The following is a 17,289-nucleotide window of genomic DNA, read 5'->3' as shown; positions in this document are numbered from 1 at the left end:
GAAGTAGAAAAAGCTTTCAAAAGCCTGAAATGTAGAAAGGCAGCAGGAGTAGATGATATTCAACAAGAAATGCTCATGTATGGAGGTATAAGTCTTGCAATGGCTGCACTGCATAGTACAGAAGGCCTGGACAGAGGGACAAATTCCCAATGATTGGAGAAGAGCTCTCACAGCACCCATATATAGAAAGAGAAATAAAACTGAATGTGAGAATTACAGAGGTATTTCTCTAATGAGTGTTCCTGGTAAGATTTATGCAAGTATTCTTGAGAAACAGCTAAAGAAAAATTGTGGAAAAGAAGTTTGGAGAAGGACAAACAGAGGTTGTCAGGATCAGATTTTCACTTTAAGACAAATAATTGAGAAATCATGGGAATATAAAAGAATCTGTATTTAAGTTTTGTAGATCTCGAAAAGGCATATAACAAAGTGCCAAGAGGAAAGCTGTTCAAACCTCTCCACTTACATGGTGTTAATGGGACATTATATCAAGCAATACATAGTCTCTGTTTGAGTTATAAATCACCAGTTAGAATTGAAGGATTGTGTGACAAAGGTGTACATTATCTCGACTATTATTCATCATCTATATGGATCACAGTATGAAGGAAAGTGGTATTAAACCTGATATCAGAAATGTAGATGTTAATCTCAGCTCTCTACTTTATGCAGATGATGTTATACTCTTTAAAGTATGGAGTAATTACTTCGAAAAATTGCTAAATGAAACAAGCAGTGATAGCACAGTGGTAAAAAAACACTCAAAAGGCATAGTCAGGAATACATATCCATACTTGAAGTAGAAAAAGCCATCAAAGGCTTTAAATGTGGAAAGGCAGCAGGAGTAGATGATATTCGACCAGAAATGCTGAAGTATGGAGGTATAAAAGTCTTACATTGGTTGCACTGCATAGTTCAAAAGACTTGGACAGAGGGACGAATTCCCAATGATTGGAGTAGAGCTCTCATAGCACCCATATATAAAAAGTGAAATAAAACTAAATGCAAAAATTTAGAGGTATTTCCCTACTGAGTGTTCCTGGTAAGATTTATGCAAGTATACTTGAGAAATGGTTGAGAAGAACTGGGGAAGAACAAGCTGGATTCAGGCCAAATAGAGGCTGTCAGGATCATATTTTCACTTTATAACAAATAGTTGAGAAATCATGGGAATATAACAAAGATCTATATTTAAGTTTTGTAGATCTGGAAAAGGCATATGACAAGGTGCCAAGAGAGAATCTATTCAAAATGCTACAATTATATGGTGTCAATTTGACATTATATCAAGCAATACTTAGTTTTTATTTGAGTTGTAAGTCAGCAGTTAGAATTGAAAGAAGTACATGGATGTACATTATCCGCTCTGTTATTTATTATCTATGTGGATCACACTGTGAAGGAAAGTGGTGTTAAACCTGATATCAAAATTGGAGATGTTAGTCTCAGCTCTTTGCTTTATGCAGACGATGTTATACTTCTAAATAAAATCTGCTACAAGTCTGCAAGATTCCCTGACTAAATTGAATAACTGTTGTAATAGATATGGTATGTAGGTCAATAGTAACAAGACAAAGACAATGAAAATAGGCATTAGCATTGAAAATGTCAACTGCGTTGTGAACGGAGAACCTGTGAAACAAGTAAAATATTTCAGCTACTTAGGCTCGATTTTTAGTAAAGATGGCAAATTAAATATGGAAATAGATAACAGAATCAACTTACCTGGTATGGTTGGAAGTTAACTGAATAAATTATATGGAATAAGAGAGAAATTAGTCAAAACACTAAATTAGCTGTATGCAAGACAGTGTTCAAATCAGTTTTAACTTATGGATCTGAGAGCTGGGTCAGAAGTAAAACACTTGACCAAAGACTAGAGAACTGCAGATATGGGTCCTGAAAAAGATGAGGGGCATGAACAGATGACATCAATGGCAATATCAGATAAAAAACGAGGACATTAGGAAAGAACTTGACATTGTCAGCATCCAGGAATGTGTTACCAGGGCTAATCTCAGTTGGTATGGTCACTTAAACAGAATGGGTGAAGAAAGATTACCAAAACATGTTCTCTGCTAGGTTGGCAGGAAAAAGATCTAGAGGAAGACCAAGATATAGGTGGATTGATATAGTAAAAAATGCCTTAGAAGATAGAAATATAAGATCTGATAATGTTGGAGTCTTGACAGGTAACAGACTGATTTGGAGGAAAATTGTAGATAGGAAGTTAGTAATGATGTAAATTTTTCATGTACTATCTTATCCTGTACACCCCCTTGAGGGTACATGCCAATAATTTGATGATGATGTTATACTCCTAAATAAATCCAGGACAAGTCTACAATAATCTCTGACCAATTGAATAACTGCTGTAATAAATTTGGTATGAAAATCAGCATTAAAAAGGCAATGAAAATAGCCAAAACATTGAAAACATCAACTGCATCTTGAATGGAGAACCTATTCACCTATATAGGCATGATATTTAGTGAAGATGGCAAGTTAAATCTGGAAATATACAGCAGAATTTGCATAGCTGGTATAGTAGGAAGTCAACTGAATAAGTTTATATAGAATAAGAGAGAGAGATTAGTCAAAACACTAAACTAGCTGTGTACAAGGCAGTGTTCAAACCAATTTTAACTTATGGATCTGAGAGCTGGGTTAAAAATGAAACACTTCAAAGACTGGAGACCTCTGATATAAGAGTTCTGAGAAAGATTAGTGGAGTGAATAGATGGCATCAATGGCAGTAAAAATGAGGATATTAGGAAAGAAATTGACATTGTTAACATTCAGGAATGTGTTGGCAGGGCTAATAATCTCAGGTTATATAGCCACTTAAACAGAATGGGAAAGGAAAGATTAGCTAAACAAGTGTTTGCCATGAGTACAGGAAAATGACTGAGAGAGGAAGACCAAGATGTAGGTAGATTGATTTGTCAGAATTGCCTTAAAAGACAGAAATATAAGATCTGATAATTTTGGAATATTGACACATAACAGACTAATCTGGATGTTGATAGGAAGTTAGTAAAGAATAAGAAGTTGGTTACCCTCAGAGAATGTAAGATCCTGTACACTCTCTGAGGGTATATGTCAGGAATTTGATGATGATGATTAAAGTGAACAGATTTTTTTACAAAAGAGGAAGAGCTACCTATGAGGGACAGGAGGGGAAAAAATTAATAATTTTGAAAATTATTTAGCAAGTGTATTGGACATAAGGGAGCTGAAGGTTTGTGAATTTTATTATTATTATTTTCCTGATTCCCATGGAGTCACAAGACTCATCGTGGGAGATCAACACTAGTGAACACAAAGTCGATCATACCAATCCTTAAAATCATCCGCAGTCTGCACATTCATCACCCTCTCAGTCAATGCATTTCATGCTGCTATCACTCTCCATGTCAAAAACTTACTACTTACCCTTTTACTCACACCTCCTTTTACAGCTTCCAGAGATCGCCTCTTTTCCTTGTTCCTTTCCCTCGTTCTACCATATGAAAAATCTCCTCAGTGTTTATAACCCTTCAACAGCTTAAACGTCTCGATCACAACCCCCCACCCCCTTTGTCTTCTATCCACCAAACTGCAGTGTCTACATGCCCTCAGTCTATCCTCATAATCAACATTTTACAGTCCTGGCATCATTTTTATTCTCTGTCTCTGAACTCTTTCCAAGGTTATTTCATCCCTTTCAAATCCCAGTGACCAGATAAAACATGTGAAATGAAGACATTAAGAAACATAGAAATCATCATAAAATTCCTGATATATACCCTCAAGGGGTGTTCAGGATTGATAGCACTACATGAAACATTTACATCATTACTAACTTCCTATCTACAATTTTCCTCCAAATCAGTCTGTTACTTGTCAAGACTCCAACATTATCAGATCTTATATTTCTATCTTCTAAGGCACTTTTTACTGTATCAATTCACCTATATCTTGGTCTTTCTCTAGATCTTTTTCCTGCCAACTGGGCAGAGAACACTTGTTTTGCTAATCTTTCCTCTCCCATTCTATTTAAGTGATCATACCACCTGAGATTAGCTCTGCTAACACATTCCTGGATGCTGACAATGTCAAGTTCTTTCCTAATGTCCTCGTTTTTTATCTGATATTGCCATTGATGTCATCTGTTCATGCCCCTCATCCTTTTCAGGACTCATATTTGCAGTTCTCTAGTCTTTGGTCAAGTGTTTTACTTCTGACCCAGCTCTCAGATCCATAAGCTAAAGCTGGTTTGAACGCTGTCTTGTATACAGCTAATTTAGTGTTTTGACTAATTTCTCTCTTATTCCATATAAATTTATTCAGTTGACTTCCTACCATACCAGTTTTGTTGATTCTGTTGTCTATTTCCATATTTAATTTACCATCTTCACTAAAAATCATGCCTTAAGTAGCTGAAATATTTTATTGTTCCACAGGTTCTCCATTCACAATAAAGTTGATATTTTCAATGCTTCTGTCTATTTATTTTCATTGTCTTTGTCTTGTTACTGCTGACCTTCATACCATATCTATTACAACAGTTATTCAATTTAGTCAGGGAATCTTGCAGACTTGTAGCAGATTTATTTAGAAGTATAACATCACCTGCATAAAGCAAACAGCTGAGATTAACATCTCCAATTTTGATATCAGGTTTAATACCACTTTTCTTCATAATGTGATCCATATAGTTAATAACAGATGGGACAACATACATCCTTGTCTGACACCAGATTTAACATTAAACCATTTCCATGTACTTCCTTCAATTCTAACTGCTGACTTAGAACTCAAATAAAGACTAAGTATTGCTTGATATAATGCCCCATTGATACCATATAACTGTAGCATTTAAGTAGCTTCTCTCTTGGCACCTTGTCATATGCCTTTTCCAGATCTACAAAACATAAATACGGATCTTTGTTATGTTCTCGTGATTTCTCAACTATTTGTCGTAAAGTGAAAATCTGATCCTGACAGCCTCTATTTGGCCTGAATCCACCTTCTTCACCAAGCTTTTCTTCCACAATCCTTCTCAACCGTTTCTCAAGTATACTTGCATAAATCTTACCAGGAACACTCATTAGAGAAATACCTCTGTAATTCTCACATTCAGTTTTATTTCTCTTTCTATATATGGGTGCTGTGATAGCTCTTCTCCAATCATCGGGAATTTGTCCCTCTGTCCAGGCCTTTTGAACTTTGCAGTACAGCCACTGTAAGACTTTTATACCACCATACTTCAGCATTTCTGGTCGAATATCATCTACTCCTGCTGCCTTTCCACATTTGAAGCCTTTGATGGCTTTTTTACTTTAAGTACGGAGATATAATCCTGACTGTATGTCTTTTGAGTGTTTTTTTACCACTGTGCTATCACTGTTGTTTCATTTAGCAATTTTTCGAAGTAATTACTCCATACTTCAAGTATAGCTATTTCTACTGTTTTTCATGTTACCTCTATCATCTCTAATTCATTTTACAGCACTCTTTCCTCCATTTCTAAGCTTCTTCAACAACCTCCAGAATATCCTGCCACCTTCTTGATATTTATTTTCTATCTTCTTACCAGAGTCCTCCCATGACTTTTGTTTAGTTAGTTTAACACAGTGTTTAGTTTTCTTACGTTTGTCTCTGTATTCTGTAAGAGCATAAGCTGACATATTTGCCAGGAACTTTTGATATGCTTTCTTTTTTTCTTTCACTGTCTCTTTTACTTCCTGTGTCCACCGTGGAGTTCTGATTTTTCTGTCCTTACAGACAATCTCACCATATGCCTCTCTGGCTGAATCAATCTGTTTTATTCAGGGCTTGTCACTGAATCTCCAAGGTTTAGTTCCTGTTCTCAAACTCTTTCATTTTTTCTTGAATGATGTTTGTGTATTTTAGTTTACATTTCACATCTGAGAGCTGATCAACTTTTATTCGCTTTAAAACTTTCTTACATGTTCTTCTTTTCGATATGTGGTGATTTCTAATTGGTGATTACTTCCAATTTCAAATCCTCTGTACACTCTAGTGTTCTGCACCAGGGAGAAAATATCACTATCAACAAGAACATAGTCAACGAGACTTTTCTTATTCCTTGCCTCTTCTCTCCATGTGAATTTATGTACATCTTTATGTTGGAACATGGCATTAGTAATAGCCAGTCCATGTCCTGAGCAGAAATACAACAGGTATTTGCCATGATTATTAGCTTTGTTCTTTTCTCCAGATTTTCCCAAAATATTTTTGTATGTCTGACAATCATTTCCTACTCTGCTATTTAGATCCCCAACAAGGACCAACTTTTCTTTTTCATTGTGTCAGTTGCTTTCTCTAACGCTTCAAAAATATTTCTCCACTTCTACCTTAGTAGAACCTTCTGTGGGACCATAGGCACAAATAAGTCTCGTTGTCCAGTTCCCCACTCTGATATTTTTACTGCTCAGAAAGATCTCACTGGTTTTTGCTTTTTTTTGTTTTAGTCACCCCTATTATGTCGATCTGATACTTATCCAATATCTCAGCTAGCCCCATTTCTTTGCCATTCAGGCTTCTTATGTTTATAGTACCGATATTGAACTCTGGTGATGTTGAGTTGGGGTGCGTTTTATGATTTGTTCCAGTAGCTGACTTTTTGTTGTTTACCATGGTTCCCTGAAAAAAAAAAACGGGGGCTTTGTTTAACCGGGTGACGCCCCAACCAGCATGAAATTTTGTCATGGTGTACCATCATTCTACTTTTTGGTTTAAGCCAATAAGAATACAATTTGGTCGGCTAATCCCAAATTGCCAGCCAATCCTCGTTTGTTCAGTATCCAGGTAGATACCCAATAGGGTGCACCACAAGAAGATATTGATTGGACATTAGTTCAGAAGCCCTTGTCGGTTCTCCGCATTCCTTTAAAGGCTATTTGGAGGCCTCCTCTCAGTTATACAGCTTTGACCCTTAAGCATCCTTTAGAGATTTCATTAAACAATATTTCCTATATGTATTTCACAGACTTAATGAGATATGCATGTGGTCTCATCAAAGCTTTTGACAATGGGACAGCACACTTTTATCTCTCATGGTTAACATTCTTCTCAACATTGCTGCAATTTTCTGAGGTGTCTTCGCAACCTTTGCAGTATGTGTCCTGAACTTTAAACTCTATCTACAATCACCCAAATATCCTTTGCTTCCTCCACTTCTTTCAGTATAACTCCACCAAGTGAGTACGAAGCAACCCTTCCATGGATCTGAAATTTTAAAACCTTACATTTAGTTGCATTAAAATGACATGCCTTTGCCCACCCTTCCTCTTGAAGAGCCAAAACATCATCACTATTACTAATAATCCTCCCAAGCTTCAGATCATCTGCAAACAACTGAACATCTTCCTCTAGTCTTGTGACAATATATCACTGACATAAAGATTGAACAGCAGTGGTCCCATTACTGAACCCTGTGGAACTCCACCTGTAATCTTCCTACACCCTGTACCCTCCTCCCCATATACAACTCTCTGATATTTATCAGAGAGCCAATCACCAATCCTGATATCCAAACTTGGATATGGATATATAGATCAGGAGCACAAAATTTTTGCTGCTCCCGATCTTATTTTTTAATTTTCTGCGTGAAATAAACTTGTAGAAGAATATTCATTTTGTTATCATATTTTGTTTGATTCATTATAACAATAGGAGTTACCTTTATTTGCTTTGGTTATAACAATATTATTGTTACTATATAGCTTTTTTTTTTATTACTGTTAATTTCTTTATTTGAAATATTGCTTTTGGGATGTTTGGATTCAGTCAAGATGTTTGCAGTATCCAAATGAATGTTACTAGCTATTACAGGAGGTAAGTTGTATATACATCTATGAGTATAGATGTGCAGGGATATTATATGACCTACTTCCTGTAATAGTCAGTAGCATTTGTTTGATGTAGCAAATGAATTGGGGTTCCAGATTATTTGATCCTTAGCTCATCCCCATGCATCTGAAATGTATGATAAATTTTAATTTTTTTTTTTATAGGTGGAATTGATATTAAAAACAAAAAATAATATGTCGGTGAGCCAAAAGTTAGATAAGGTGATAACCAAACATGAATTTTTGCTGTCTAGAATGAGCATGGGTATATGGTTTCAAACAAGTGAAAAAGATCATAAACTTATAATCAGAACTGTTGTGATAGTTATTGTCAGTATTTTAGGAATAGCAAAAGGCAGAGATTTCTTACTACTTTTCTTACAAAGAACATGTGCCACTTAGGTGAATGGTACTTATTCTCTTTGTGATGGAAAAAAAATTTTAACAGCTATGGCTACAAAAAAGACTATCTCACCTTTCAGTTGAAAGGTTGAACAGTTGAAGTACAATTACATGGTGCTCCACCAGAAGTCAGCTGACATGCAAGGGTTAGTTAATTGAAGGGTTGTTGTTTTGAAGGTCAGATGAACAATAGATTACTGTACTCCTAAAGAGGTATAGAATACTCTGATAGACCAACACAATTACAATTTTATTACTATTAATTTTTTTCAAATTCACTAAGCTCTTAATTTTCTGTCTTTTATAAATGGTTCTAATTGATTCATTCCCAACTATTTGTCCTTTTCCTGACTCTTTTGCTTCAAGCACATTTTGTTAAAATGATTACATCATTTTAAATTAGCTTTGCTCTTACATATTCTTGAATGTTAATGTCAGGTTTTTTCTGATATCTTCATTTTTCATATGGTTCTACAATTAATACTGTGTTCATACCGATGTTCTTTATAGCTCTCATATCTGTGGTGGTTCAGTCTCTTTTAATTTTAACCAAACTTGTGGATACATTGTTAGAATTGGTTTGAATACTGTCTTTCATATACATATACGATTGGTATTATGGCTAAGGGCTCTCTTATACTACTAATAATAAAAACTGAAAACTCACATAAAAATCTTGATATTTATTTCTAAAAATTTCACTTATGTTTCACAGGCATATTCAGTACACAAATGAAACAACAAATTATACAAATAACAGAAGCATTCTAAAATGCACCACCACAAAAAACAGTCAACACTCTCCTCACTAAAAAAATATGTACATATATATATATATATATAAACAAATTAAGAAAGACTGGCAGATTGAAAAGTACTATCTCCTCTGAAGGAGATAACTGCCATCAGATCCATTTAAGTTTAGGCAATCATTTCACAAATATGTTTAATAAGACATGTTTAATAAGACATGCTTCATTCTTATGAAGAATTTTTGTCATATTCCAGAGAACTTGTGTTTGGTAACAGATGGCATGTTCTGCAAGCTCTGGTTTGTTCAGGCATGTGCTACTTATGTTCTTTGTGATGGGGGAGAAAAGCAGATCATCCATAATAAGATAAGCTACAGGAGTAAGGAAATCTAGTAGATACCCCTTCCTTCCCCCAAAAAAGTGGAGATTTTTCTGAGAGGATAAAAGTAACAAAAATGTTGTCTTGTCTCCTAAAGTATGAAATATTTACTATCTGGCCCTTAGAAAAAGTCTGCTAACCCCAGCTTTTCATGAAATCACACAAAATAGTAGAGATTTCTCCTATATTAATTGTTGAGGTGAATAAATAATAAATGCTAGAATTTGCTTGTCTAATAAAAAGATAAAATATTTAATTAACTAAAAGTTGTTAGCAGTTTCTTTTTGAGTATCATAAAATTTTATGCACTAATATTTTGTGATACTTTTGAAATATTTTTTTTTTTATCCCATATGAGAAGTACAAGAACCTACAGCAATCAGTGCCATGTGTAAGGTGTAGATAAGGATTGAGAAAGAAGAAATCTATTGACATTTTTCTTTGAGTCCAGAGGTTGAAATTGTTGGGAGACATGTTATGAGGTAGAGAAGAAGCAGGTTTGATGGGTTTGCAGTTGTACTAAAAAGGGATGTTGGGAAGCTGCTGCTCTTGTTTTAACAAGTTCAACAGTAAGTGGTGGAATGTTTGCCACTTCACTGGAGCAGTGATCATGGAAGTACCTGTAAAAGAGACACAAAGTGCAACATTGTGAGATAGAGGTTAAAGTGAGCCTGTGAGGGAGGGGTCATTTATGAGGTGAACTGCTCTCCTCTGGACAGCATCAGAAAAATTTTAGGAAGGTTTTAGGTGCATCATCCCAAAATATGAACAGTAAATTAAGGATGAGCAGATTTCAGGGTTTTTTTAGTAGTTGGGTGGTGTAAAAGAGCTCCTTGAATGAAAAGAATGCTTTAAATTACTTAAAGAGGCTGAGGAAGCTAATGATATTATGTACTTGTGCCAGGAGCCCAATTGAAGTGATTGCTATTGGTCAGTAGGGTTTTTTTTATGTGGTTTCCACTCATGAAAGATTGTAAGCTTATAGTAAATTAGTAATGTGAGTGAACTATGTATTTTTTTAATATACTGCTCTCTTAGCCTTGCTTCATCCATAATTCCAACCAGTACCAGTGCCCTGCCATTAAGTCATGTCAGAGTGTAATTTATCTCAGAGGAATTTGAGATATTTTTAATCCATGACTAAATGAAAACATGGAATAGAACCCCTGCTTATATATGAGCAGTGTTATGAGGTAGGTTCCAAAAGTTTCTGGCTGACATACAAAATCACCTGCCAATTTTAAAACACCATGCATGACAGGTAGCACCATCTATTGGGAGCTTAGTGTACCAGTTTTAATTCTGTACGCACATCATTCAGTTGGAGGGACTTGTTTGACTAACACTTGGCATGCTAAGTAGCTGTAATGTTAAAAATTGAGTACTGTGCTGTAATAAAGTTTTTCACCAAAGAAGGCTTTCTCCAAGTGCTAATAAACAGCGATTGGATGGTGTTTCTGGGGAAGCTTCTCCTTCATATTCAACCATAAAGGAATGGGCTAAACAGTTTCACTTAGGAAGAGAGAGAGAGAGCATCGAAGATGATTCTTGTGATGGTCGTCCTGTGGAAGTGATGACCGAGGAAAATGTTTCTCTTGTTGAGGAGGAACTGCTCAGTGACAGATGGCTGAAGATCAAAGAAATCCAGCAGGATTGGGACTTTCTATAACAACCATCTTTTGCATCATTCACAAGAAGCTTTACATGATGAAGGTCAGTGCAAAGTGGGTGCTCCGACTTCTCTCTTTAATTCAGAAGGAGCATGTGTGTGTGTGACCTGTTCATGTAAGATTTTAGAGCTTTGCCAAGGGAATCAGAAGTGCTGGAATCCATTGCCACTGGGAATGAAATTATGGCCTTTACTATAATCCTCTTTCCAAAAGGGAATCCATGGAGTGGTGCAAACCTGACGAAGCACTGCCAAGAAAAGCCAATGTCACTCAGTCCACCAAGAAGATCGTGACAACAACTTTTAGGACTTCTCTTGATTGGCTTCAAGGAAAGGAATATCACCATGAATGCAGGATATTATTCTTCACTCCTGCACAAACTGCAGGATGTCATAAAGGAGAAGAGATGAGGAATGCTGAGTCATGGTGTTTGCCTGCTTCACAACAATGCTCCAGTCCATATGGCTATTGTTGCAAAGACTGCAATGAAAGATTGTGGCTTCCAAGAGATTGAATACCCACCCTACAGCCCAGATATAGTAGCACTGTTATGTTGTTGTTTTTCAAATATTTTACCTCTATTGTTCTCCTTATGCCTGCTGAGATCTGGCTTCTAAAGTGACTTTCTGGGCCCATTTCTCTTTTCGAGCTCTGACAAAATTTATTTGTTAATTCTGTGCCAGTCAGAACTCTAGGATAGAAATTCTTATCCGAAGAAACTTTCCCAGAATTCAAGTAATACCTTATATAGATTAAGTAGTTAGGTAGATTGAGTTCTCAGTATACAGTCAAGGCCTTGAAAATCTAAAATTCCCCTTTTTTTTTCATCTAAACATAGGTTCGATATTTTCATGAGTGGTAAAATTCAATCTCTTACTCAGGTATACATGGTAAAACATATTTATTATTTATCTAAGAACGTTACAATTTAAACAACTCATATAATTAAGCAAATCAAGGTTAATACTAAAATACAAGCAAAGCAGGGTAATAATAATCAATCAGACAGGCTATTCAAACACACTTAAGAGAATCTTATGTTCATCTATATCACAAACATGGATGTCGGTATTAAACTAGATTACTGCTACTAACGACTCATACACATTAAATTTGGTCTAGACAACTTATGAACGTAGACTACCAGTCCAATTCGATTAATATAACACAGGAAACTGCCTCAAGATTTTCTCTCTCCTCTTTTCTAAACTCTGTCCATTTTACACCTTCATCACCAATTAGATAACACATATAAAGGAAGATGCGTACATTACCACCTTGTTAGATGATTTCTCGATCCTTCCGTCTGTTCTTTGTTATAGATTGTCCCTCTGTACGATGGATTGCGCCACGTGGGAGTCATGTGCATTCCGCCACTTGTTTCTTCTGGGCTTACGAACTTTTCACATTGCCGCTTCTAACACGATTTACCTTCAAAGGAATCCTTTGCTGCTTTCTCATCAGCTAGATCCACACCGATGGTCTAAACTCGAACACTGTCGTCATCTCGCGCTATACTTTCTTCGACTTGCGTCGCTCAGCAATGGGAAACCCACTGGCACTTTGCCGTCTTCACACGTCTTGTCGGGTATCAGGCATGCTGATCTGCTTGGGAACTTCGAGCAGGAGACCCACGGGGAGGGCACATGCGACCGGGGAACACCACAGGAACCAGGAGAAAAAACGTAAAAGGATTCTCAAAAAAAGAAGTTCCTCTCAACCATGTGAATCCGTTTCAAACCCCATTCTAGCGCCCTCGTTCTGCACTCCAAACTTGTCTACGATGCTCTCCCGTTTGCTGTCACTGAGCGACGTCACCTCCTTGCTGCACGCGCATCGCTTTTTTCGGGGAACATGAATTTCTTGCCCCTTCCACGAATGCCTACTCATCACTCGTTACGTTATCTTTGATGGTCAAACTGCAACCTTTGAACTTTCGTTCGCATGATGATACACGACTTTATACATGGCATATTTTAACATTGATGTTTTTGACAAAATTAAGATTCCATCTATTTTAGACAATAACTTTAAACATAGTACAATTTAATATTTATTTCCTCCTTCAATTTCATTTTAATTTAAGATTAAACCTCTTCCTTTATATTTTAATTCCTTTTTAAGCAAAGCTGATATCTGCATCTTCACATATTACGTCTGCTTTTGCCAAGAGTACAAGTGTGCTTTTGCTTGATATTGTTCTCTTGTTAAATCTTGAATGGAGCAGTTCTATTCTTGATAGACCCATCATTTAAGATCTAACAGCACCCAGTGACTGCACCTCTTCTTGAAACTGAAGAAAGATCTTTGAGGAAGAAAATTTGCAATGACAATGAAGTGAAAAATGCAGTTTTAGGCTATTTTGCAGACAAAAGTACAGACTATTTTTTCAAGGGCATAGAAATGTTAATTCGAAGATGTAAAAAGTGTATTGAAATAAAGGGAGATTGTTGAAAAGTGACAGCTGTTTTCTTTCTATCACCTCTAAAAATTAGGCTGGAAACTTATGGAATCACCCTTGTATGGAATCACCTTTTAAATCATTCTTATGGAATCACCCTTTAAATCATTCATAAAATGAATCATTTAAAAATCATTCATTTTATGAATGATTTTTAAATGATAATTCAAAATGCGAGTACAGAATATTTTTATTATTAAAAGAGCCCTCTATGGACTCAGGGACTGATCAAGGGAATTCATACTATTCACACCAACTGTCATACCTGTTTTTGAATTCATTCATGCTTCTTGCATACAACATACAACAGCAATCCATTCCAGTCATGCACCACTCTATGAGAGAAAAATCTAGCCCTCACCTCTTCTTAACAGCATTCATTCTCAACTTCCAAGGATTCCCTCACGTCCTTTACCCACCCTCCACAAAATGAAAAATCCATGTACTGAAATTCTGTATAAACCTTTCAGAAGTTTTTAAGTCTCAATTATATCATCCCTCCTCCTTCTATTTGCTAGTGTGTGCAGCCTACAAATTCTCAATTTGTCTTCATAATCAGTATTCCACAATCCTGATATCAGTTTTGACACTTTCCTTTACTCTTTCCACCGCATCAGAATCACCATGGGAACCAGGAAACCTGCATGCAATAATTCAAGTGAGGCCTTATCAAGGACTGGTAAAGAGAGCAGAATGACTTCCTTATCTTGACATGTCAAGGTGCATTTCAGTATTGCAATTATTCTCTTAGTTATATTTACAATTTTTGCTATGTGACCCTTGAACTTCAACTTCCTGACTACTAAACTTAATGTCCCTAACATGATCAGTTTCTTCTAGTATAATCCCACCACTCTAATACAACATTTGGATAATGTTGTATTATAGTGGTGATTACACCAAAGTGACCTTACATGACCATGATCTTACATTATTAATTAAAATTAAGACCAACTAATTCACCTTTGAATTAACCAATTCCATATAGACCCACTTTAAAGTACCTGTAAGATTCATTCTACATAGGATTCAAATGCAGGTCTTTCCAACCAAAGGAAATACCCACAATTTAAAAACTTGAGGACCTTAAAAAACCATATTCTTTCTAAGTCTTCAAAAAAGCCACTGCTTTGTCTTAAATAAGGGATTTTGAAGCTTCATAGGACACATGATACCAGATATTTTATACCTAAATTGAGAGGGTTTTTTTTTTTCATCTCTATAATAAACCATTAACTGTTTTTGCTTTCACAGAAAATTTTCAAAGTCATTGATCAAATGTTGATTAAATTAATCTAATCCAATATTTGATCCTTGACTTTGAAATTACCACTACTGTTGTATGTAACATATCCAACACTTAACTGATTTGGGTATGTAATTGACTGCCATTTGATTAACAACCACCATCATCATCATCATCAAATTCCTGCCATGTACCCTCAAGGGGTGTACAGGATATGACAGTACTACATGAAAAAATTACATCATTAACAACCTTATTATGGAATTTTATTTTCCACAATACGTTCATTCTCACTGTAGCAAACAATACTAAAGCAAAAAGTATGTTCTTGTAGTAGTGGTCTCACCAAGTCCATGGGCACACCCCTGTGATAAAAGATTATTGCCCATGCATACCACTATCGTGTTATAGGTCTTATGACCACTCTTGTGTGGAGTTGATATTAAAAATAAATAAATTCACTATTGCAAACTACCCACTGTAACAAGCTGTTTGTTCAATCCTTGCAAGTGTGAAGAGTTGATGGTAACAGACTGGAATTTCTCATCACCATAAAAATCCAGTTTCTCACTCACAGTGTAGTGTTCAAGGCTGTCAAATCTTGATATGTTGAATCCAGTTTTGCCACAATCAGAAAACTGGATTCTGACATCTTATAAGTAAGTTTGATTGTTGTAAGTACATTAAGTTCAAATAACTAAAAGTTTACTATTTGTGTATATAATTCACTTAATCTCATAAAAATATATATTAAATTATCATTTAGTTATTGATTTATTTACTTTAGGAGAAGATGGTGAAGCTTCTTCTACACTTGCTGAAGAATGATCCTGATACATTTGTTAGAAGAGAAGCCATCTCAACAATGTTTTGTTGGATGCAGCAGGACACATTTGATATGTTTTCAAAACACAAATCCTCTCTTTTCAGGTTATTGTTCTTTACTATTGCATCAGATCTTGATTGGGAGGTGAAGATTGTATGCATAAAAGTATGGCATTGGATTATTGATCACGAACTTTCATCAGTAGTTCTGTCAACAGATTCTTCTAAGAAAGAAAAAGATCAATTGGTTAATGAAGTACTGAAAACATTATGTAACTTTGGTTGTGGATCATCCTTGCTAGTTGCATTACATGATCAGGACAAAACAGTGCAGTGTGAAGCTGCTAGAGTGCTCTTGATGTTATTAGAACACTTAGAAAGCCTAGGATGGACTTCATCTCTTATTGAAGGGAAAGAAGATGATTCAGATTGCTCTGATATATACAGCAAACTTCTTTTAAAAGAAAATAAAATCAAGGTTGCATATCAGGACAGTGCTGCAGATTGTATTCCAGAAATTTTATCTTCCACAGACAGAACATCTACATTGGAAGAAGTCCTGGATCTTGCAACATTGGATTGCTTACAACAAATATTAAAACCAAATCACAATTTGCCAAGTGGTGGCAAAGTAATTAGTGACTGTATTGATACTTTTGACAGAGATGCTGATTATATGATGCTATCTTCTGATGCATGTTACAATGGACTCTTGCAGGTTTTGTCAGAAAAGGTATTAAAAAAAATACTTTCTTCTAGTGCTAGATCATCTGATATGTATGATAATAATCCAGAAGCACTTTTGGATGATATTATTGCTGCTTCTGAGGTCAGGAACAAAAATGAAGAAGATGACTATCAAGTGACTGATTGTTATTAATATATGTTTTAGGTGTCTCATTTCATCTATTTGTTTTTAGCATGAATTTTCAAGATTATGTTATTTTTTATTGTAAATATAGCTGTAAATAAGAAAATCACGTGAATTCTTCTTTTCTTTTTTTTTTTTCTTTACTGTTCTCTTATTTTCTTACTGTTTGTCATTTTGTAACCTTTCACAAAGATAATACATATATACAGGGCTTGAAAAATGCACTCATCTACTCATCCATAACAAGCAAGAAATTTTAGTTGATGAGTTAAAGCGACAGGGGGGGGGTCAGTTTTATTTACATAATACTGATTTCTGTGGCATGTTCTGTATTGTAAATATTCTTATCTTACTTACTCATCATCCCTATTGGGACATGGCAGTAGGAAGTGATCAGAAATTCCAGCATGGTGATGTGTTTGTGTTTTAGCTTATTTTTTAAGTTTTTATTTTATTTTTTTTATGCTAATATAAAATTGAAATAAAGCAATTGTACCCAGTGATGAAATATGCAAAATTTGATCTATTAACAGTGGATATTAAAACTTGGAAAGATAAGAAGTATAACAATTCTTGTAGAAAGGCTTATACGTTGGTAACACGTGACTATTAAATTATTTAAGGAATTTACAACATATACTGGAATATTAATTAAAAGAAAATTTAATAAATACTTCCTATATTTCAGCAATGTCACATTACCATCTTCATGGGAACATACAAATATGGCATGTGCACGCAGGCACTAACAAAAGCAAATGAGGCAGAAGATAAGAAACTACTATTGTTCCTAAAGTCTTAATGGTGTTCCCTAGCGGGCTATA

The 17,289-nt window shown here is 35.4% G+C and overlaps 1 protein-coding gene across 1 annotated transcript in view; it reads left to right on the top strand.

The window, feature by feature from the left end:
* The window catches only part of LOC150097128 (uncharacterized), a 165,816-nt gene extending 149,231 nt beyond the window's left edge, over window positions 1-16,585 (top strand). The window contains exon 13 of the mRNA XM_090407590.1: window positions 15,557-16,585. Within this exon, the coding sequence (XP_090263716.1) occupies window positions 15,557-16,474 (918 nt within the window). The 3' untranslated portion in view covers window positions 16,475-16,585. The remainder of the gene's footprint in view (window positions 1-15,556) is intronic.
* The last annotated feature ends 704 nt before the right edge of the window (window positions 16,586-17,289 follow it).

The sequence above is a fragment of the Typopeltis vanoorti genome, chromosome 17 (assembly GCF_054136105.1).
Source record: "Typopeltis vanoorti isolate ZY-2024b chromosome 17, IOZ_Tvanoo_1.0, whole genome shotgun sequence".
NCBI lineage: Eukaryota > Metazoa > Arthropoda > Arachnida > Uropygi > Thelyphonidae > Typopeltis > Typopeltis vanoorti.
Note: the sequence above shows the minus strand (reverse complement) of the source record. Positions and strands in the feature narration are given on the sequence as shown.